Source organism: Sander lucioperca, chromosome 15 (genome assembly GCF_008315115.2).
Source record: "Sander lucioperca isolate FBNREF2018 chromosome 15, SLUC_FBN_1.2, whole genome shotgun sequence".
NCBI classification, from domain to species: Eukaryota; Metazoa; Chordata; class Actinopteri; order Perciformes; family Percidae; genus Sander; species Sander lucioperca.
This window is the reverse complement of record NC_050187.1, coordinates 25,997,310-26,019,464: the sequence shown is the minus strand read 5'-3', so window position 1 is coordinate 26,019,464 and position 22,155 is coordinate 25,997,310. Positions and strand designations below refer to the sequence as shown.

The following is a 22,155-nucleotide window of genomic DNA, read 5'->3' as shown; positions in this document are numbered from 1 at the left end:
CTAGTGTCTATCATTGAGTACCAGAAGAGTATCAACATTCTAAGCACTAAAATGTCACCAATGAATTGCATGTATTACGTTTTTGTTTAAATATTGTGATTGTAATGTATTATGAATAGGAAGTGATGCTTATTGCAATAATGTTAAATTGTTTATTTTTAGAACACAATTTTATCATTGGTATACAAGTAGTTTTGTTGTTTAAAAAAGACACAATGACACCAAAGGAAATAAATAAAGCAAAGCCGTAAAGCCAAGTATCTCTCATGTCTCCAGCTCCACTCCTTTCCATGACTTAGCTGCATCCCTTTTATACTGATCCAACTCCTGAAAACAGAAAGAGAGAAGAAAAAAACATTAATAATAATACATTTTATTTAAAAGGCGCCTTTCTCGGCACTCAAGGACACCGTACATGTATACATAACACATTTAACAGCAGCAAAAAAAAGAAAAAAATAATAATAATAAAACAACAATAGAAACAACAGAAAGAGGCAGAGCAATTGACATCAAGTGGAATAAGCCGTTTTAAACAGGTGTGTTTTGAGTTGCAATTTGAAATGGGGGAATGAATCGATGTTTCTGAGTTGGGGTAGTAATGAATTCCAGAGACAGGGAGCAGAGCAGCTGAATGCTCTGCTCCCCATTACACTTTTTCTACATCAATGAAGTACGAAGAAAAAGTGCAGGCAGTGTGCAGTTGCACAAACACATACTATAATGCAGAAATGCCTGCAAACTCATAAAAGTAAACAAGGTTTTGTTCTCCTCGACAGAAATGTTAAAAGCCTCTTTCAGATTTTGGCACTTTAGTAAAGTTTGTATTCAATGCAGTAACGATTGATTTGTGGCATATATTTTTTATCTTGTAAGGGTAACACAGGAATGTACAGTTTCTCTGCTTTTCTGAGTTATTTTATTCTAACAGCCATACTTGGTATAATATAATAAGGTAGGTATATTCCTGCTAACTGTTATGCCAATGTGGTAATGTGCCAGGAAATGCAGCAATGTGCCAGCACAGACAGGAGCAGTGTTTCCCCTACCATTCTAATGACCCCCCGCCCCCCCTGAAAGAATGAAAACAATTATATAATTATGCTATATATTTAAAACAACAACAAAAACGATGCACGAGATAAAGCTGTTTTCACACATACAGGCAATTTGCTTCTCGTTCCAGCTCCAAAAAATTGAAGAACAACAACAATCCCAATGTCTGAGTTGAAAACGCATCTTGTTGACACGTAAGGGCCCTGTTCATGTGGCACAGACATTTTAATTGCATTTTGTGTCTGTTAAGAGGCACAAAGGCACTCTAAAACTTGCCCCGACAACTGCCGTTTTGCTTGTACACCTAGCTGCAGCTACTCCGTGTTGCCTGCACTGATTCGGTCGGGTTTTTTTCTATCGAAAGTACTCGCGTAGCTATAACGATCATGATTAACGTAAAAATTGGCCAGAATTCTCCTTTAAAACATACATTCCTGCTTGGATTGCAGGATTTATACTTTTAAGAAAGGAAGAAAATGCTTTCATAACATTTGGTTATTGTAATCCACATGGACAGAAAAGTCTTTGAGGATTGTATAAATGCCTTCAAATCTTCGGTACTGGTCGCTAAATAGCGATCTGGATTTTTTGAAAGATGGCAAGGATTTATCTTGCACAAAAACAGATGTTCAGCTCTGTGACACAAATATCAAGAGGAACAAACTGGGTGTACAGGTACACAAACTCAGACAGGTGGGTGCCCTGACATGCAAATAGGCCTTCACCAACGTGTACTCTGTTGGAATAAACCTTTACCCTATTTCTCTTATTGGTTACCGAGACCAATTACATTATGGGTCGTCCAATGGCAGAGCACGATAATCAGTCAGCAGAGCCAGAGTGGCACTGGGACAGGCCGGCAGGGAGACTACTGATCTCTGAGGTTATAACCACAGAAACAGTATATGGCAGCCTGTTAATGAGACAATGAGAGAAACACTGCTATATAAAGGCTGCTGAAGGACAGAAGGTTACTCTGGGACATTAGCCTTGTTTAAGACAGGTCTGGAGCAGAGTGCACAAACAGCAGTGTTCAACAGCAGATCTATTTGTCTCTCTGATAAAGTGTGAATTCTTGTTTTTGATTCATCTTAGCTTGGGCAGTTGAAAAGCAACAACTGATTCCATATGTTTCATTAAATCTAACCTCTTAATCAACTAGAAAATGTAGCGCTTTGTATGTTTTTAAAATCTGTTATCTTCCTCAGTACTCGTTCCACTTCACGGGAGGTCAATGGTCTAGGTCACAAAGGTCACAGATAAGTGAACAGTAATTTACGAAGAACACTGATTGATCCCCATAATGTCAACTCAAAGGTCATGTCATGATTGCAGTAGCACAGTCTGTCCAGAATCAGAGGTGAATAATGTGCTTTGCCATAGTATTAACAACATGTGCATCTATAAAGTAGTACAAAAGGCATGCATGTGATTGGTCAAGATGTGTTACCTGGTCTTTTTGGGCTCTCATGGCATCAATCTGAGGCTCACTGTACTGTGGGTCTTTGGCTGGATCCTTTAGTTCCCTTTGCTCACTGGTATTCTGCAAAGACAAAGTCAGTTAGACGGACAGTAAAAGATTATAAATTGACCGTTTACAGACATCCTTGTTCTTGAAAACATGCATAAAAAGGAATGATGTGAATATGATTGTTCAATGAGAGGGTGTTTTTTTTTTTTAAAGATCAGAGGCTACATCAGTTTCCTTTTTTTCAATACTGATAAAGAAAAATGTGCTACCAGTGATTGAACTACCTCTTGGGGGAAGACACGCTCGTAGACTTTCTTCCAGAGGTCCTTTGGGTTTTTAGCATGCAGAGAAGTAATGTCTATATCAGTAGTAGGAGGGGAACCTAAAGTAATAGGAGCATAATTTTAAACACAATATCACACAATTCTGTTCATGTCACCAAATATCAATCAGGCATATGTCTAACAACACAGCAATAGCGGGTTTTTTTTAGATAATTTTTTTGGGCATTTTAGACATTTTAGAAGACATGAAAGGGGAGAGAGAAGGGGAATGACATGCAGCAAAGGGCCGCAGGTCGGAGTCGAACCCGTGGCCGCTGCGTCGAGGAGTAAACCTCTATATATGTGCGTCTGCTCTACCAACTGAGATAACCCGGCCACAGCAATAGCGTTTTAATTCCATGTATGTGCATTACTGCTTTTGGCCACCAAGTGGTGCTGTGCTCACTTTTTTTTTTTGATAATTTTTTGGGCTTTTCCACCTTTATTTGATAGGACAGCTAGATGAGAAATGGGAAAGAGAGGAGGAAGACATGCAGGAAATTGTCACAGGTCGGATTCGAACCCTGGACCTCTGCGTCGAGGCATAAACCTCTCAGTATATCTGCGCCTGCTGCTACCACTGAACCAACCCGGCCACAGCAATAGCGTTTTAATTCCATGTAAATGCATTACTGCTTTTGGCCACCAAGTGGTGCTGTGCTCACCTATTTGGCTGAAGGAGTCAGAGCCTGCTGGAACGATGAGAGGCTTGGTAGAGTCACAGGACACACTTTTCCTGATCACATTTTTAAAAAAAAGAATAAAAATTGAAATAAAACCAAAGCATTAAATAGCACTACTAGTTGGAGTACAATACTGTGTTATCCTCCTCACCCTCTGTCCAGACCGAAGGCCAGATGGGAGAAGAAGCTCTTGGTTTTTGACATTAGGCTTTCTGTCTTGATGCTAGTGAACTGATGAAAAGATTAGGCACATCAAAGAAAAGTGGATCAGAAACAGCTGATAGAATGGATAAATTCAATGGTAAGACAAAGCAAAAAAAAAAGTGCAAATAGCAGTATGTTTAATCAAAAGTTATGTTAAATGTTAATATGTTGCATCGCATGTATAGTCAAACCAAACTTACAATAAGAGAGGCTGCGTAGTAGTGGGCAACAAAACGCAGTGTTTTACTAACCACTTTCCTCTTGTCAGAGTCAAATTCCTGCAACAATAAAATAAATTAAACTCTCATTCAATAATGTGTTACACAAATCATTCCACGATCCAAGAAGTTACACCAATGTAACTGTGACTATAACAAACCAAACCTTTTAACAACTTCTCTGCCTAAAAAACTTTTAAGTTGTACAAATAACAAACATTTCAAATATCATAAACCGTATGTAATTAAGCCACCACTAGACCGCCTAAATAGGTAAGGTAACATTTAGGTTGAAGCATGTGTTTTACCTGAAAGGTGTCATATTTGCTGCCGATGATGAGCAGAGGAACAGGAAAGGGACTGATCAGCTCTCTGTCCTGTTGACAAAGTCACAGTTAACTCAGGATACATGTACATCTTATGTCTGCACTGGACAAAAATGTAATCACCTTTCATCTACAAAAAAAAAAGCCTTACACATCTTATTTCGACTTTGTCTGTACTGGAGATTCAGTGAACTTTCCTTCTGTTATCAAAATAGTTGTTTTTCACCATGTTGGTTTAGTTTGCTAGGATCAGTCTTTACACATTTGTGATATTTAGCATTTTTATGAGCCTGAGACATAAGCATTTCTCAGGTAGTTCATCATGCATTTCAAAACTTCTTCAAATATGCTATCATACGTTGCCCTGGACTGAAAAAAAGATTATGCTGATATAATGGGCTGAGGTCTTACAGGATAGTCTTTAGGTAACACGCGTGCTGCTGAGCGGACAGGCATATGGTGTTTGGCTCCAGGTTTGGCTTTCTGTGCTTGTTGTGCCTGGGAGGAGACTTTCTCCAATTGAGCTTGTGTTGCCTGAAGCAGCTTTTCCATGGTTCCCCACAGGGCGTTGGGTTTGGACAGGTCCAGAATGAGGATGACAGAGAGAGACCTGGGAAAATACAGGTTGGACTATGTACTCTGGCAGGATATTTAAAAGAAGATGTTGGTGAAGGTGAAAACCCCCTTCCTTTATTGGCATGACACTGCTGTTCAAACCATACTGATTTCTAATGATACACATTCAATAGTCTATAGAACACATACATAATATTCACATTCAGAACAAGACCTCAGGAATATATGTAAGTGACCTACCTGATGCTGACAGGAGTGATGGGGATCTGGACCAAGTCTGACAAAGAGGTCCCTCCTCCTAGCTCCCATAGGTGGGCTATGTCTTTGGGCTGAAAGATGAAACCACCAGACTATCAGTCAGACTATCACACCATCTCATTACAAGTACACACATACTACATTTTCAAGTAAGGTATTTACTAGAGATGTTCCGATACCGATACCAGTATCGGTATTGGCTCCGATACTGCCTAAAACGCTGGTATCGGGAAGTACTGGAGTTTATGCACCGATCCGATACCACGTAATAAAGCCCTAAAGAAAATCTACGTTAAAGTAGTTTATTTATGTTCTTTTTCTGTTATAACTGACTGTCAAACTGGATAAACTGGCTAGAAAGTTCTGTGGCGTTCATGTTTCACAAAGAGTTTAACCTGAGCCAGACCGACAACAAAGATAGAAATAATATCACAGGGATAGTAGTATACAGTTGTTAAAACATATTAAAATATATGACACACTGGTATCGGATTAGTACTCGGTATCGGCCGATACGCAAGTTCAGGTATCAGAATCGGTATCGGGAAGCAAAAAATGGTATTGGGCCATCTCTAGTATTTACTGGAGTAATAGAGAACCAATAGGTCTGGGTACATAGTATATCATATCACATAAACAACACCAACTCTCGTAGTGAGCCTGGTACATTGTGCTCAATATGCTCAATAGTTCTGGAGCTGTGGTGAATGAATGTAGTCTTATTTAGCTCTTTACAAGGGATATCTTTTCACACAGCTCCTTCTTATCAATCTAAATGAAAAACATATAAAGTTTGAGGAGGTCACAACATATCAGGATTATCAAAAGTGTGTTTTACTCCATTTTTTAGGGGGGAGCAAGAGTCTAAAATGTCTAAGACCAAAAGGGCTTTCTTACTGTGTTGTGTCCTCGGGCCCGTCTTCCGAAAGTGTACTCCAGTGCTAGAGTTGGCTTAGATGGTTCATCCCTGGTGGATAACAAAACAGTATTAGGTGTGCCAAAAAGGCATGTTACACAGAGGCCCATAGTGAATACAGATGTATGGCTAGGCTGAGCATTAAGAGTCATTTCCCGATTGCTGATTAGTTTATCAACGCAATATCCAGAGAAGTGATAAAAATTACTCCAAAATCTGGTTTGCGTCGGGCCCCTTTCTCTCTTTAAGGAGGCTCACTGCAAATGGCAAAGTCATAATGTTGGCTGACCGTCTCCATTTTGAGGACTGGGGGATTATAAATGATGCATCCTGTTCCTAAAGGTCAAGATTGAACTTCCATGCTTAAAGCATTATTGTTAATAACTGGCATGTTTATTGTGTTTTGGGTGAACTGTCTGTTTAACATTAGTCTGCGTACAGAATATATTATCATGAGGCTAGACTTGATCATTTTGAGATGAGAGTTAAGACCACACACATACTCACCTGTCGAGGCATCTAAGGAGAATGGACGTTTTACCCTGAAAAAAGCAAAGGTGAGCTTACTAGCTATAACTTATGCTAGCTAGCTAGTAACAAGAAAAGAGTGCTTCCATTAGAAAGCAATAAATGTACTGTCTATGTTCTGGCACGACGGTGAACATACCCCAGCCTTGCTCCCCATCAGAAACACGGTCCTCTCGCTGACCGTCTCTCCTCCGTCCTCCTCCCCACCCTCAGCCTCCCGCCTGTGGACCTCCGCCGCAGCCTGCTCCCATAGCGTGTCTGAGCTGACAAATACAAGACAAAAGCGTCTCGTTGTTCGAAAAAACATGCTATTATGTCTGCGATAATGTTAAGAAATATCAAAACGGGTATACAAACCGATTCTCACCTTATTTTTGGCATCAAATTGGATATGTTTTATAATCTTTGACAACTTGACAAGCCAGCTAAACGGCTACAACCAAAAGAAACCAAACGTTGCCAGAGTAACGGCGCACTTTGATGATGTAATAATTTGCTATAACTTAATGAGCATTATGGGAAATGTAGTGCCTTTTTGAGACAGTCAAGCTTTGGTTACATCAGAACAATAGGCTGTACAGAACCCCATCAGAACAAAGTACATGTAATACTTTTTTGCTTCATAGACTTTTATAGCTGTCTTAATATGTTCGCAAATTGGGTGTCTGTTGTAAAATATCAACTCTATTTTGTACTGTAGTAGTAATTCCTCTAGGTTCAGACTACACTATATAGCCTACAGTATGTGCAAAATTCAGGGCACACAAGACACTTATATTTATAAACATGAAATCTCAGCATAGTTTTTAGCCTATTCTTGGCGTTGTCATGGACCCAGACCTGAATTTCAACAGCCACATTAAGACAATAGCAAAATCAGCTTATTACCATTTTAAGAATATATCAAGGATTAGAGGACTTATGTCTCAACAGGACTTGGAAAAACTTGTCCATGCTTTTATCTTTAGTAGACTTGACTACTGTAACGGAGTCTTTACAGGTCTCCCTAAAAAAAATCAATCAGACAGCTGCAGCTGATTCAGAACGCTGCTGCCCGAGTTCTAACTAAGACCAAGAAAGTGGATCACATCACTCCAGTTCTGAAGTCTTTACATTGGCTTCTTGTGCCTCAAAGAATAGACTTCAAAATACTTCTGCTGGTATATAAATCCCTAAATGGCTTTGGGCCAAAATATATTTCTGATCTGTTATTGCACTATGAACCACCCAGACCTCTCAGGTCGTCTGGGACAGGTCTGCTTGTTGTCCCCAGAGTCAGAACTAAACAGGGGGAAGCAGTGTTTAGTTTGTACGCTCCATATATTTGGAACAAACTTCCAGAAAACTGCAGGTCTGCTGCAACTCTCAGCTCTTTTAAATTAAGGCTGAAGACCTTTCTTTTTGATGTTGCCTATTATTAATTTTTATATTGAACTGTTAATTGTATTCTTGTATTTTATCTCGTATTAATTTCATACTGAACTGTGAATTTTATTCTTGTATTTTATCTTGTATTATATTTGGATTCGTCAATATTTTTATTTATTTTTTAATTTCCTATCTTGCTCTTTGCTTTTTAATGTTAAATGTTTTATGTAAACCACTTTGAGTTGCCCTGTGCTGAAATGTGCTATATAAATAAAGTTGCCTTGCCTTGTGTGGGTCCAATGAAAAGAATAAAAATAGCCTGTGTGGGTCCCATGAAAATACAAATTGCCATGTATTCTATCTTGTATCCCTGGGTTTCTTCCGCTATTTGTTGCATGCCAAACATGTCTTAAGATACATTTCTGTTTATAAAATAAATACAAATTTCACCCTTTACTCCTTTGTCAACAACTTATCACATACATTTCACACTCAGGGACAAATACAAACAACCAATCAAATAAAATGTGATAACTGATTATGGTGGACCCTAGTCTCACATTGCCAGACCTTCCTCCACAGCGCTAGGTGGACTCTGACAGCTATCGCAGCCATGCATTTTCTGGGGAGTTGTTGTGGTCTTTGCCCTGAGCGGTGACCACCTTCATGTTAGATCCATCTATCGTTTATAGAGATTTGAACAATAAATTAAACCTGAGACAGTCTGTGAATACTCCTCTTTAATCAGAACACAAACATTTTCAGTAGCAACACAGTAACAAAAATGTTCCGCTAAATTATAAGCTACTGAAAAGTAGGCAGAGAGCATCACAAATCAAATGAAAACTAACTTAAATTACATTTGACAAAATACTGTACATGAAATTAGAGCATCCAGTTTACAGCCCAGATTCCTGAAAGCAGAACAGCAAAGATGTTCAGTGAGTCAAAAACAAGGCATATCTCCATGCAGCGATGATCTTTGAAATGGTCTTTGTTCAAAAGAGCCTGAACAAGTTGAAACTTTGTTTTGGGTTAAATCCTTTAAAATGCAGACAGGAGATTCTGGATGATAGTAAGTCTCTTTTTTGATGAAAAAGACATAATCAGATGGTCTGTCATGACTTTTTCCTGGGCTGGTCACAATAGGGCACATTTTCGAGAAGAAGGCTCTCTCTGGGTCGAAGCACTAAAAGAGAAAAAGAGTAAATAAATGCAGCAAGTACATATTATTTGGAAATATTCAAATGTAATAAGTCAGAGAACTCAAGATTCCTGTTGTATATTCTTTGCATTCACATGTTATTTTCTATCATGGTACCACATGTTTTAGAAAAAGACAGGAGAAACATAACATACAGAGTTTCTTATCTCCAACATGTTCCATTTGTAGCACGCCCTCTCGAAGAACAGCTTCCACATCTGAGCCCATTTTGATCATCTGTAAAAGCAGAAGGGCAATGAGCATTGACAGAAAAGTGCTGCTGTGCTTGAAAACGGCACCTGAACTTCAGTATTTTGATGACGCTGGAGATGCTTTCTAAACCCTTTGCAATGCTGCCTCAGCAGATCCACACTAGCACTCCTCTCCTCCAAGATAGTGCAACTCTTTCTTTTTTAATTGTCAGATTCTACTATCAAGCAACATCCCGCGAGAGACAGGAGCCGCTGTGTTGGAGCGCACTGCAATCGTTTTGCTGTTTTTGTTTGTCTGTTTGAAATGACACCTGTAATGCAGAGCTATTCTGCTATGGTCAGCTTTAAAACATGTTACTTCTACATGTATGCTTACTGCTGTGTAGCTAAATTTAAAAAAACTATCTTTTATTCAATATCCAAATAATCCCTTGGATCGGACTTTGTATCTGAAGATACTCAATATGAAAGGAGCTGAATCAGGATGAGGAGCAAAATGTGATCAGGATTTTGCTACTTTGGACGCAAGTCTTGGACTTTTCAACAAGAAATGTCACTTCATTCATGTCACTTCAGGCCCTGGTCTAGGGGCCCCTGGGCATGTGTAGGGGAGACCTATTCAGTAAACAATCCATGATTCCAGAGCAAAGATGACAGAATAGCCACACATTTATTTAAATGCATATGCAAATGCATGCAGCCAAAAGAAATATGCAACCTATATAAACAAACCATGTTACTTGCACTTGCACTGTACCTTCTTAATGTTTTCGTCTGACGTTTCATTTTTGTTTTTCCGGAACTCCTCGTTGATCTTTAATCTTGCAGCTATGTGGGGGAAAAAAGAAACATAGTTTTGCATTTGTTGCTACAGAGCATGCATTAAGCTATCTACTGTAAACATCCAACACAGATATAGCCCCAGATAGTCTGCTACTGGGACTCAAACCAACACACTACATAACTCACCTTTCAGTGCTCTGTCATCTTCTTTGAATACAGCTATTCTTGTTCTGTGCAGTGCTTTAAACGCGCTTAGGACCTGAATATACAGACATTCAGCTGTTAACAACATCAGGACCTTGTTAGTTGAACTGTAGCAGCTGTGAATACGAACGCTTTCCTGCCATTTTAGCGATATACTTCCTAGAACATGCAAACATATGTTTTTATAATGAAATCAGCTAAAGAAACGAAAAGGAAACATTGTTTTAATGATGTTATTTTTATAAAGCATGACCATATTCCCTTTCTCACCTTCAAACGAGTCCCCATCTTGATTTCTTTAGCTCACTTCCGGTTTAGAGGCAAGGAAGTACAAACGACCAATCATTAAAGAGTATAAAATGACGCGTTTTGTAGCCAATGAGCGTTCGCTGTAGTTTCACAGAACCGAAATCTGCGCTGACCGACCCGACAGGCGGCTCATATATGCGCCAACATGGCTGATGAAATGGCAAAAGCGCAGGCTGCCAAGCCTGGCGGTGACACAATATTTGGAAAAATCATACGCAAAGAGATTCCTGCCAAACTTCTCTATGAAGATGACCAGGTATGCATTAAATAGTTTCACTCATAAACACACTTTGCGTGCAAGAAGTCACACTTCCTTTGCAGGTGACGTGAAGCTAACGTTAGCTCCGCGCCAGCCTGCTAACGTTACTTTACTGCAATTTTGTGAATATTTAGACAAGTGTGTTATGTGTAGGTCCTCACATCACATAATAAAACCAAACCAAAACCGGATGTGCAAAAATGGTTAGGACAGTAGGCTTCTATCCATGGTTTAGTTTTTGTTCTGCATGTTTGCTCATGTTGCATTTGCTGCCACTTGGCATCTGCAGACAGTTGGCTTTTCACCAAGGTACGAAAAGGTCCACTTGCTTGCCTGCTACTCCAGCAAATCATTTCAATATTTAGCCACTGCGTGAGCATTTATGTGTTGATAGACATTGACAACGATGTGTGATGTCGATTCACAGCGAAAAACACCACCACCTGTCAAACAGGCTTCATTGGTTTTTGTTGTGTTTATGCAGTGGCGATTAAAACAATGTATAGTGGTTCACTCTTCCCTTACAGGCTTTACACATTTTTAAACCGCTTACTCCCCATGTAATAAGCTATAGCTGATTCCCTTGATTTTCTAAATGGATACAATTGTGGCATCTTCTGAGACCTTAAAATGCAACACAAAGATGCACTAATACTGTATGTCTGTATGATGTCAGTAATGGCCTATATCAGTTTTTAATAAAGCCATATCATATAATTAACATGTTTTATTGCAGATATGTAATTTCCAAGAATTCATGAGGTCATTTCAGCTACAACGGACAATGATACAAATTCAATACTAGCATGTGTCTTTCTCATTACAGTGAGGTTTACCCATCTTGCTGTAACAGTCGTGGTGCAGAGCATTTCCATATACGTACAATAAATGAGGTGGACAACATATTAGCAACATCTTTGAACAGAATAATAAAACATCAAACAGATAAATAACTAAAGTGGAAATCACAATACAAATTGTGGTAGCATTTATTGCATTACATGTTTCTAATTTTCTGGTAACTCTGTGTAAACCAATGTCTGCACAGGCTAAGTTTTTATTCTTCATTTGTTTTATTTGTTTTTCAGTGTGTGGTCTTCCCTGATATTTCACCTCAAGCTCCTACTCACATCCTCGTTGTCCCAAAAAAGCCAATTGTTCAACTGTCACAGGCGGAGGATAGTGATGCTGCAGTAAGTATGATTGAATGACCTAGCTTTTACGATAGACTGTAACATAACATTGCTTATTCCCACTTTCAGTGATTTGTCCAACAACAGTGACCACTAGATGGAACCCCATACACACCTTATTGCTTGTCGGGACAGTTGCTGTCTCTGAACACTGTATTGTAATCCATCGGTTGTCTGCTCATACATACATGGATGCATTTTCACTTCAGTGTCTTTCATTAATTCTCTCTCTGTCTCTTAGTTGTTGGGCCACTTGTTGCTAGTTGCGAAGAAGTGTGCTCAAGAAGCAGGCCTGCCTAAAGGCTACAGAATTGTCATCAATGATGGACCGGATGGAGGCCAGTCGGTTTACCATATCCACATCCATGTCCTGGGTGGACGCATGATGGCATGGCCCCCCGGCTAACCTCCATCTTCCGACACAGACCACCCTGCCATCAGTGGTCACATCTGTTGTCTGACAACCAGTACTGTTCAATTTCAACTAACTGTCATGGGAAATAAGGCACAAACAAAACCTGCTAATTCATTAATGATAATAAAAAGCACTTCACAACAGTGTTGTTTGTCTTTATCTACAATTCCTCAAACAAGGTATTTTTGAGATATGTAAACAATTAAATGTGTTGCTTATTTTTAGTACTGTTGGGATTTCAAGCACCACTGCTCTCTTTCTCTCAGTGCCGTTGCAAGCATATAAGTGAAAGACAGATTTGGCCTGCTGCTGCAGTTGTGAGGAGAAATCTAATCATGGCAGGTATAGATGGGAAATTATGGGTTTGTGTACAGTATGTTGTCTGCAGTAAGAGACTTGCCGAAACTGCTGCCGTAGGTCTCACATAACAGCTTTTCATCAGTCATCCATTAAGCGCTAAGCACAGCATTTAGCTGACACTGTAGTTTGAATATGCTCATTGGTGCTTATATTGTATATGTAATACCACATTTATAGTCTCTGTATCCAGAGATTAGACAGGTCTACTTTTATTCAGTAAGAATTATGTTAATTCAATCTGAATTAACCCTTTGCATTTTCTTTGATTAAACATATAAGGCACTTGTCTGCCTGTGTACAAAAACAAAGTTTAATTTTCAAAAGCAGAATCCCATAGAAATTATAATCTGAAGTCAGTCCAGTTTCATTCCCAGTAAAATGAAAATAGATAAACAAGTGAATGGCTCTGTTTTATTAACAGTAACAAACAATGCAGATAGTGGAACAAATATAAAATGCATGAAACATCCACAAAATATTAAACAAAAAATAAATAAAATGGTGTTTTTTCTTTACAAAAATGACAAAGAACACTGATTAGATGACACATGTAGAATTAAAAAATAAACATGTACCTAGCATTCACAGTCCCCTAATTTAATTTCTTTTGATAAAACGGGGGAGGAAAAAAAACATTTTTAGAGATTATAGGCTTCGTTTGTAGAGAAAGAATAGTTCCAGAGAGGCAAGGCAGTCACGTCTAATATCATTCTCTGTTAAACCATTTGACATTTGATGCAGCCTTTCGCTGCTTCTTTACTACGTCTGTATGAAAAACACTACAATCTGATGTGCAAAATAAGAGAAATCTTTTAGACAACTATGTATTTTTCTTTTCTTTTAATCAATGCCCTTCTATAGTCAAAATGGGCACTTTGAGGCATTAAAAAACATTGTACAGTATAGAGAGAAGGAAATGAACATGTACTGTATTCTGGTACCTAAATTCACTATTGCAAGAGTATCTAAGTACTAATACACTGTCTTTAAGTTTAAGTCATATTACTCTAGAACACAGACTATACGCTAAAGAGAGAGATTCAGAAAATGGTTAGTCCCCATTAAGTAACTAGAAAAGCAGCAAAGTCAATAAGAAAGGTTAACTATACTGTCTCTGCAATTCAACAGTATCAGTATGCTGGAACTCCTCCCCACCACCACCACTGTATACACACTGATACGAAGCCACATTACGAGCAAAAATTCATGAAATAGATGGGAAGCTAACTTTCAAACATGTTCATTTCTACTCACTGACGTTCCTCAAAGACACATTTTCAACCACAAAAGGCCTCCTTGTTAGTTGCCCGTGTTCTTTTTAACAAGACGTTAACTAAAACCAATTCCAGCAATGATAGAAAAAGAAATTGAAATTCACTGTAAGGGGATTCAAAGCATTAAAAAGTAAAGGTCTACAATATCTACAATACCAGTATCTAAATATTATAAAATATTTAGTTTAAACTGTTAATTTCTTTGCTCATCTTTGCTAGTTTAAAGACATATCACATCACCTGTGACTGCAAAAAGTAGAAAAAGGCCAATTGGAAATCATAAAACACTTAGGTGGATGTACTGTAGCAAAAAGGGTTTTATTATAATAAATTAACTAAAAATTGTCTTGACATTCAGAGAAAAAGGGTGAACTGCAGAGGAAGGAGAGACTTAAGATAAATACAGAGTCTCAGGCTTTTGCACAACATGAATTTCAAGATGGCTCAACTGTTTGAAAACGACAATGTTAATAAACTTGTTAACTTTGGTAAGTGATTAATTTATCTGAAAATGATCATTGGTTTCCCAAAGGCTGTTATTTTCGTGTAAAACTACCATTCAGTAATTAGTAAGATCAACACAGACACCAACTTGCAGGAAGAAAGCTCTAAGCTCTGTCTTGTACATGCTACTGGAGTGACACTTTTTCCAACTACTGGGGAGAGAAATGGAGGGAGGAAAAAAGTGAAACATAATGGGTAAAGTAGAAATAAGTGAGCACAGAGATGGGCACTACAATTCCTTTTTTAACATAGTCAGTTTCAGAGAGGCATCAATGGACGGTTAGAGTCATGACATATCTAAAACATCTGCAATTCTGCTTGATTTGTGAACAGTTTCAGGCATAAATAATGTCTGTATGACTGTGTGGTTTGTCAGGGTGGTTACTTAAGGCTGCTGAACAAGAGCTGATAAATAACTGCAGTGTGCTGTATTTAAGTTATAGTGTCCATAGAACATATTTTGCAAGTGTTATTTTACAATGCATTCTGTTTGTCTGAAAGTACTGTATTCAAGTCTTAGTTGTTCTGTATATTATTTGAGGGGACAGGGGCTGCTACTTTTGAGGATGTGTTTTAAGGCATGTCCTTAGTGTAGGTAGGGTCCAGACACATGGAGAAGGCAAGAGGAGAAGACTGGAGGAGAGTGGAGACTGTGCAACCACAGAGAATCTGTCCACTGAGAGAGCAGCCAGGCAGCCTTCAGTCCGTCAGGAAGTCAAGTTGGCCAGTAAGCATGAACAGTTTAAAGTTGAAAAGCTGATAAAATGACTCTATCCAAATCATTCATGGGTGAATTTCTGTTCAAGGGAATATTCATGACGCATAAGCAGGGGGTTTATGTCAGTTGAAGCACTTCATTTCCTCCAGGTCTGGTAACACTAGCTAAATTGTGTTTATATTATATCCATAATCTACTGGTGTAGTCAGCACAATGGCAACGGTTTAAATGTTTCCACACCTGCTTCTTATTTGTGAAAACTGATCACCAGCTACCTGCACTGCAATCGAGACTCATGTTTATTCACATAACATTGATTTCAGGGAAACTTTGTGTTCACTTCTGTGCGATGGCCTCCTCTCCGCTCGGCCGCATGCGGTTGAAGGGCAGTCCTCCGACTCCTGTTAACCCGAGACTCACGCTGGGGTCCCGAGCAGTCTCCTCTGGGCTGGCGCGGGGAGCATGAACCCTGGCCACGGCTGCTGAGCCTCCAGGCCCAGGAAGGATCTCCGGCAGTGATTCTTTGGCTGGGGGCGCAGACCCAGGGCTGGTGGCAGACGGGGAAGTTGTTTTGGCGGTTTGGGGCTTGGTAGGGGTGGTAGGGCTGGTCAGGCCGAGGCTGGCCAGGGCGTCCAGAGTCCCATCTGGGTCTACCATCACATTGATCACTGGGACAGAAACAGGGAGATAATCAATGTGTGGAGAAATTTGTTTTAAAGTCAATATATATATTCACAGCTAAAATAAACTTTAGAGCTTGGTTTGTAATAAAGGCTCTGAAAACCTATTTCCTTAGTTGGTTTCTTACTAGTGTATGAGTGTTACTCAAACTCAATGTTTTCTTTACTTTAATTGTTGCTTATTTAGTCCTGAATATTTTATATTATAGAGAAATACTTCAGATTTGAAGCCAAGTGTTCAAAGCTTTAGTTTTTGTCAATATTCATGTCCTCCTCTATCATAGAATGCAAATAAACAAATAAAATGAGATTATAGAAATACCCATAATTGTATACAACAGCTGGTTCAAGTGTGTTTTAGTCCAGGTAACGTCAAATTTGTTATTAGTACTACTATTAATATATACTGGGGGTATGTGTCTTTACCTTGAAGCTGCTTGTCAACTCTCTTCAGTTCAAGCAGAATTGAGGAGATTTCCTGCAGAGAGGAAGAAAATAAAACAAAACTATTAGCTCCCAATAATACTACACTTTTCTTGTTATCAAATATTACTCAGATAGATCGGTTTCTGTACCTTGTTGGAGGTTTTCAGGAGTGGAACGTCACTCTCCGATCGCAGTTTACTCTCAATTTCCTCCCAGTTCCTGTCCTTATCTTTAAACAATATCCTTGACAAAAAATAACAACAGGACACATGTTGATTCGCAGTGTAAACAAAGAAACACAATGACACACTGATGGATAGATACACTTACAAACTTACAGATGGTTATAATATCACAAAGTATAATTACCTGATTTTTCCTGCTGTTTTGTCGATGGAGTGTCTTATCTTGGTGGACAGCTGAGAAACGGAATTGAGCAGCAGGCTGTCCAACACTGCCTGAATACACAGAGGAAAAGAAAATAAGTTTGACATGTGACAACCTGAAGGTGATTGCTGAAAAGTGTTCTTGTGAAAGCCTCCGGGTTAGTATATTTTTGATGTCATGCTCTCTGCGTTGCTTCTCACCTCCTCTCGGTTCCAGGTTCGTCTCCTCAGAGCTCGGGGCTCCAGACTGTCAGGGGCACGGGGGCGGAGCTCCACCGGCTTGCCGTTGATCTCTGGCGCCTTATTGGTTGTAATCACAGGCGGAATCTTCTTGAAGTTGAGGCTCTCATCAAACACCCGATCCACCAACTGGGCAAAGACAAGGAGAAATGTAGAAGTGAGAGTGAAATAAAATTCAAAAACTTGCAGACATTTCTCACAGTGTTATTTCATCTTTGTTTGATAGAGTTAAATTGAGATTTGTTAGAAATGAAGGAATTAGGAACTCTGTCAGGGAGAGCTAAGCAGCTTTAAAGCTTTAAGTGCCAAAAAAGTCAGATTTAGTCCTATATTATATTAATAGGTAAATCCTATCATGGCAAAAATAATAAAGGGATGGAAGTGGAGCAGAATATAAATGAATACCTCTCACAGCAGATGAAGCTACAAAGCAACAGAGAGGCCTTTTTTTATCCAAGAAACAACAAAGGAGGGATGGCAAAGACACAATGGAAGCACACACAGTGAGGCAATGATAGAAGAAGAAAAACGGGCACCTTTCTCATGCTCTCCTGTATGTCCGGCTGCGTGGGACGTGCAGGGCCTACCTCTTCCCGGGTGTCGATGGCCGATCCCGGGGTGGTGGCGGCGGTGCTGACGGTGGTGCTGGGTGCCGTGCCAGATGAGCTGACCGAGTCGATCTCGCCAGCCACATCGTGGATCTCACGGGCCAAGATAGCCAAGTCCTTAGCCAGGTCCTGGCTGATCCTGCGCACACAGGGGAATAACCTGTTAACCATCAGACACATGGAGGAGTTCTTTAGACATTTTTATGAACACATGCCACTTGCATACACAAGAACCTTTAATCACATACACATCAAGATAAAAGTTAAGCCATTAAAGGCTCTTAATAAACATTGCATTACCATAATCTTAATAAAACATTACATAGATTCATGAAAGATTAAATTATTGTATCAGTTAATAGATCAGTCTTATACAGAGAGGCACAGATCAATACCTTGCTATCTCCTCGCTGTGTGCTGTCCAGTCCTTGATGTACTCCTCTTGCTCTTTCATGCGGTGTTTGATTGCCCCTCCACCCGGACCCGTTACCACACCGGAGCCTGGGCTCGCGGTGGTGCTAAGTCTCGAGCTGCGGTGTGGGGCGAGGTGATGAGGCCGCATGTGGGAGCGTCCTCCGTGCTTCGGAGAATTCCTGTTGGAGCCAAACTCTTCCTCTGAGGTGGAGCCGTACTCGGGCGGCAGACGTCTCCACCTGCTGCTACTGGACACTGTGAAGGTAATGGAAAGGGCAATACATTTAGTCATAGACATTTGACATTAGACATTTGTTACTCATGAGGTTAATAAATGAGCTTGTGAACATGAGAGGCTTTGTTACTGACGCAGCCAACAGCTGATCCTGCGGACATAATTCAAATATAATGCAAGTAGTAGATCATGGAGGAGTAGGGGTCTTTGTGATTATGGACATAAACAAATGTAGATATACTTTATTTTACAAAGTGAAGTTTCGGTTCCAATAACATTCTATGCAATGTTCATCCTTCTGGAACTAAAATTAAAAATGAGGGCCTGTGAATAATAGATAATAAAAATTTTTTTGTTGTATCTTAGTTTGTTAAGTTGACAAGTTAAGTTGTTATACAGGAATGTTTTTACATTGATAAAAACGCATTTAAAACAACAGAGACAGCAGCAAAAAAAGAAACTACTTGAATTATCTAAAAGCTTCCCACCCCAGGCAGCCGCCAAAAGCATCCAACAAAGTTACATAACACCTTGATAGAGCCAGGGATATGTAAAGCTGCTTCAGAATGGTCACACACAGGCTGCATTAACGTTGCTGCACCATGATGAGACAACACCATGCTCTATCAGTCTCTCAAGGGTAAAATGGGATAAAGTGGAAGTGTCATGAATACAAATCTCCACAAGGTGGAGCACTATTCCAAAACCATTTGCTCATGGGTTTTGAAGTTTAAACTCCAATGTTTAACAGACTGTGAGTAGAGCATTGGGGTCTTCATCACAGCATCATTTGATGAATGTCGGGGAAACACACACACACACACACACACAAAGGCAACATATGCTAGAGCTGGGTCACCGTACTTCAACTTTACTCACTGAAATGTCTTTATGTGATGTACTAACACTACAAACTACACTTTTCAATTTACATCTAGAAAAGTATTTTCAACAAATTTAAAATTTTATTGTAAAATCTGAATCTATATGTAAAATATTGTGTATAATATAGTGTGTATGTTGCATAACAAAGGACTTTACATGAATTGACAGAATTGAGTGGCTTCTATTGCTGTGACCCAGGTCTGACACACACACACACACACACACACACACACACACACACACACACACACACACACACACACACACACACACACACACACACACACACACACACACACACACACACACACACACACACACACCAAGGCTCTACAGTTCTGGTACAGTACCCATCAGCTCTTCCTCTCCATCACCGCCCTCAGGTTCGAGCTGAGAGCTCTCTGGATGATAACAACCAACGCAAAAGTTTGTCACAACACAGTGAAAATGTTTACAGACAAATGTTTACACACTGACACATAATGAGGTATGCTATGGTGTAAAGACATTGTGAACTTGATCTATACACCGCATTCTTTTTTGAAAAACAGAAATTATATAATAAGAAACCTTGATGGACAATTAAAAAAAAAAGTATTCATGAGAAAACCAGAATAAACCAGAAATGAGGCATCCAGTTGATGTGCTCACCTGTGGGCGAGCAGTATCCAGATGTAGTGGTTTTACTCTTGACCTCATTCAGTTTGGATACGCTGTTGGCCCTCATCCTGGGTGTCAGTCTGCTCTCTGTTGGTGTTGATGAGCGCAGGCCCAGACGCAGAGCAGTCTCAGCTGACAGACGGGGTGAAGAGGTGGAGCTCCGCGTCACTGTACACTCGGAGTCACTGCGAGCTGAGATGGAGCCCAGACGGGTCCTACGCGGCTGAGCCAGCATGTCAAGTCGTGACGGTCCCTTTCGACCAGATGGCGGCCTCGAGGTGGAGCTGGTGGTGGACACCTCAGAAGCCACAGACACCCTGTCTGCATCAGCTAGATCCGTGTCAGAGGTATCCCCCAGCCGGGCGCGGCGAAGAAGGGAGGCTCTTGTGGGCCGTGGCTGAGGCAATGAGGCCTGCTTGCTCAGAGAGGAGGTTGTGGCTGCCTGGACACTGCTCCTCGTTTTAGAGGTTTTAGCAGACCGGCTATCAAGTTTGGAATGAAGAACATCATCTGAGCCACGTCCGTGTGCTGAGCGCCCCAAAGGTCCAGAGTAGGTCTCCTGATCTGAGGAGAGGATGTCAGAGATGGGGAAGGAAGATGTCTGGTCATCATCAGTGAGATCTAGAGAAGGCTGGCGTGCTCTGGAGGAGGCAGAGGATGGCTGAACAGAGCGCCGCGCATCAGTCCGGCTTGCCTCCACAGTTCTTGTTTTAGTCTTCCTCTCCAAGCGGTCACGGGCACTTGCGTTAGAGACACTGGTCCTGGAAACTGTGCTCATGTTGCTCTTCTCCCGGTGCATGCTGCTGAAGGAACGTGGTTTATGTTCGCCGCCAGCTATTGTTTTTCTCTCTGCCTCTCCAGCCACATGACTAGCTGTGCTGGCCGTGTCAACATCTGACTCAGGAGAGATGGAGTCAGTCCGAGGAGGGACACCAGTTTTACCACTTTTCTGGTCTAGTTTGTTTTCATCTCTTAGTTTGGCCTCCAGGAATGCCATGACAGCTTCAGTGTCCTTCAGGAGCGTAGCAGTATCCATGCTGCCCACAGAGTCACTGCGCTCGCGCCCACTGCCGCCTCTATTGATGCGTGGGATGAGCTCTGCAGGGACATTAGTGCTGGGCTTCTCAATTGTGAAGCTGCCCTGGCGCACTAGAGGCTTCCCAGACTTCTCTCCTACTTCTCCTGTTCCTCCTCCTCCTTTCCTCTCCTCAGACTTCTTCCTCCGCTCAGTGCTGCCAGAGGACCGGACAGGAGCCTTGGATGGAGAAGAGGTGGAGCTTTGTTTACGTTTACTGGTCATCTCACTGTCCCTCATGGGAGTCGGGGACTCCCCGTCTCCCTTGTTCTCTTTCTCCTGGGGTTCAGTGTCCTGTTTCTCCCCAATCTCGGACCTCAGTCCAAGAGCTTTGGTGCTGGATTTAGCCCGGGGATCATCCACAGGGAGCTGGGGGAGGGTCCTGCGCTTACGGTCAGTCAGACTGGAGGAGGATTCTCCTCTGCTGAGGGAGGCACCGGACTCAAAGGCATCAGTTCCTAAAATACAAAAGACAAATTTAACTGAGATTCAAGATTTCTTTCCTCCACATAAATTAAAAGCACATTCAAGTGATTCTTAGTGCTGCTTTGTACTGTACATGCTTTTAAGGGAAAATGTATTGTATTTAAAAACTCTCTACTTCAGCTCAACATTTCATTTAAGCTTATGCATTCTGTGCAGTGACTGTGTACCTCTCTCTTTGTGGAGGAAGGCAGCTGTTTCTGCTCCTGAGCCCTCTGGGTCTGTCCTGGTGTGATTGGCAGCTAGACTGGCCCACTCAGAGACCCAACTCGAGTCGCTAGGAAGAGCCTGAGGGGACACAAGAGGGGGGTGGGGTAACAAGAGAGTAGGAAACAGGAGTAAAAAAAAGAGCAGTTCAGTCAATTGTTCGTGGCACAAAATATACAGGGCAGATCATGAGTGAGATTACATGATGATGGAAAGTATTTAGTTTGTAGGAATGAAGGGTGTGGTATTAAGACAAATTATCTCTTCTTGCAATTTTACTTGGATATCAAAATATGTCTGCTTGTAAGCTTTAATCTGCCACACCAACATCACCGTCATCGTACAAGAAGGTTTTAAGAAAAGAAACAAAACAATTGCTTCTCATTTTACTAGAGACGTCTAGCTAAATGGCATAAAAGACTAAAAAAGAAAATGCTCATAGACATTGTCTCCTCCCTCCTATGAAATTGCCTCGAGGGCCGAGCATGTCTCTC

The 22,155-nt window shown here is 40.6% G+C and overlaps 4 protein-coding genes across 18 annotated transcripts in view; 1 reads left to right on the top strand and 3 right to left on the bottom strand.

The window, feature by feature from the left end:
* Positions 1-138: 138 nt before the first annotated feature.
* Positions 139-7,047, bottom strand: dync2li1 (dynein, cytoplasmic 2, light intermediate chain 1). Of its 2 annotated transcripts, none has more exons than XM_031308968.2 (13): positions 6,927-7,047; positions 6,699-6,822; positions 6,539-6,573; positions 6,013-6,082; positions 5,098-5,186; positions 4,693-4,891; positions 4,264-4,332; positions 3,938-4,015; positions 3,685-3,764; positions 3,516-3,586; positions 2,812-2,909; positions 2,507-2,599; positions 139-327 (listed from the first exon to the last, which is right to left on the bottom strand). In XM_031308968.2, the coding sequence occupies exons 1-13, from the start codon at positions 6,938-6,940 to the stop codon at positions 265-267; spliced, it is 1,083 nt and encodes a 360-aa protein (XP_031164828.1). In that variant the 5' UTR covers positions 6,941-7,047; the 3' UTR covers positions 139-264. The 2 variants fall into 2 exon arrangements, with proteins under 2 accessions (XP_031164828.1, XP_031164838.1); XM_031308978.2 differs by having other exon boundaries at positions 6,699-6,817; positions 6,927-7,031.
* Positions 7,048-8,652: 1,605 nt separating this feature from the next.
* Positions 8,653-10,729, bottom strand: lyrm7 (LYR motif containing 7). Of its 2 annotated transcripts, none has more exons than XM_031308875.2 (5): positions 10,601-10,729; positions 10,313-10,385; positions 10,101-10,171; positions 9,287-9,368; positions 8,653-9,116 (listed from the first exon to the last, which is right to left on the bottom strand). In XM_031308875.2, exons 1-5 carry the CDS (start codon positions 10,616-10,618, stop codon positions 9,046-9,048), a joined length of 315 nt encoding a protein of 104 aa, XP_031164735.1. In that variant the 5' UTR covers positions 10,619-10,729; the 3' UTR covers positions 8,653-9,045. The 2 variants fall into 2 exon arrangements, with proteins under 2 accessions (XP_031164735.1, XP_035848207.1); XM_035992314.1 differs by having other exon boundaries at positions 10,313-10,489; positions 10,601-10,638.
* Positions 10,688-12,649, top strand: hint1 (histidine triad nucleotide binding protein 1). The gene is made up of 3 exons (XM_031308862.2): positions 10,688-10,895; positions 11,987-12,091; positions 12,333-12,649. The coding sequence occupies exons 1-3, from the start codon at positions 10,785-10,787 to the stop codon at positions 12,495-12,497; spliced, it is 381 nt and encodes a 126-aa protein (XP_031164722.1). The 5' UTR covers positions 10,688-10,784; the 3' UTR covers positions 12,498-12,649.
* Positions 12,650-13,257: 608 nt separating this feature from the next.
* Positions 13,258-22,155, bottom strand: part of cep170aa (centrosomal protein 170Aa) — a 47,164-nt gene continuing 38,266 nt past the window's right edge. For 5 of the 13 annotated variants that reach the window (XM_031308779.2, XM_035992306.1, XM_035992310.1 and 2 more), the window contains 10 exons: positions 21,625-21,742; positions 19,888-21,429; positions 19,587-19,637; positions 18,098-18,371; positions 17,631-17,862; positions 17,056-17,223; positions 16,838-16,926; positions 16,618-16,711; positions 16,469-16,520; positions 13,258-16,030 (listed from right to left, as the gene is read on the bottom strand). In XM_031308779.2, the coding sequence (XP_031164639.1) occupies positions 15,699-16,030; positions 16,469-16,520; positions 16,618-16,711; positions 16,838-16,926; positions 17,056-17,223; positions 17,631-17,862; positions 18,098-18,371; positions 19,587-19,637; positions 19,888-21,429; positions 21,625-21,742 (2,952 nt within the window). In that variant the 3' untranslated portion in view covers positions 13,258-15,698. The remainder of the gene's footprint in view (positions 16,031-16,468; positions 16,521-16,617; positions 16,712-16,837; positions 16,927-17,055; positions 17,224-17,630; positions 17,863-18,097; positions 18,372-19,586; positions 19,638-19,887; positions 21,430-21,624; positions 21,743-22,155) is intronic. The other 8 variants (XM_035992308.1, XM_031308800.2, XM_031308827.2 and 5 more) reach the window with 4 other exon arrangements.

What these genes read in the sequence shown, in the direction of transcription:
- hint1 (XM_031308862.2), top strand. Translation starts at nt 10,785, where the DNA reads ATGGCTGATGAAATGGCAAAAGCGCAGGCTGCCAAGCCTGGCGGTGAC. An exon ending in TTCTCTATGAAGATGACCAG is followed by an intron (nt 10,896 to 11,986) that starts GTATGCATTAAA and finishes TTTGTTTTTCAG; the next exon opens with TGTGTGGTCTTCCCTGATAT. An exon ending in CGGAGGATAGTGATGCTGCA is followed by an intron (nt 12,092 to 12,332) that starts GTAAGTATGATT and finishes TCTGTCTCTTAG; the next exon opens with TTGTTGGGCCACTTGTTGCT.
- dync2li1 (XM_031308968.2), bottom strand. An exon ending in GGGCCCGAGGACACAACACA is followed by an intron (nt 5,187 to 6,012) that starts GTAAGAAAGCCC and finishes TTCATCTTTCAG; the next exon opens with CCCAAAGACATAGCCCACCT. An exon ending in TGACTCCTTCAGCCAAATAG is followed by an intron (nt 2,910 to 3,515) that starts GTGAGCACAGCA and finishes CTATTACTTTAG; the next exon opens with GTTCCCCTCCTACTACTGAT.
- lyrm7 (XM_035992314.1), bottom strand. Translation starts at nt 10,418, where the DNA reads ATGTTGTTAACAGCTGAATGTCTGTATATTCAGGTCCTAAGCGCGTTT. An exon ending in CAGACGAAAACATTAAGAAG is followed by an intron (nt 9,369 to 10,100) that starts GTACAGTGCAAG and finishes CTGCTTTTACAG; the next exon opens with ATGATCAAAATGGGCTCAGA. An exon ending in TGTTGGAGATAAGAAACTCT is followed by an intron (nt 9,117 to 9,286) that starts GTATGTTATGTT and finishes TTTCTCTTTTAG; the next exon opens with TGCTTCGACCCAGAGAGAGC.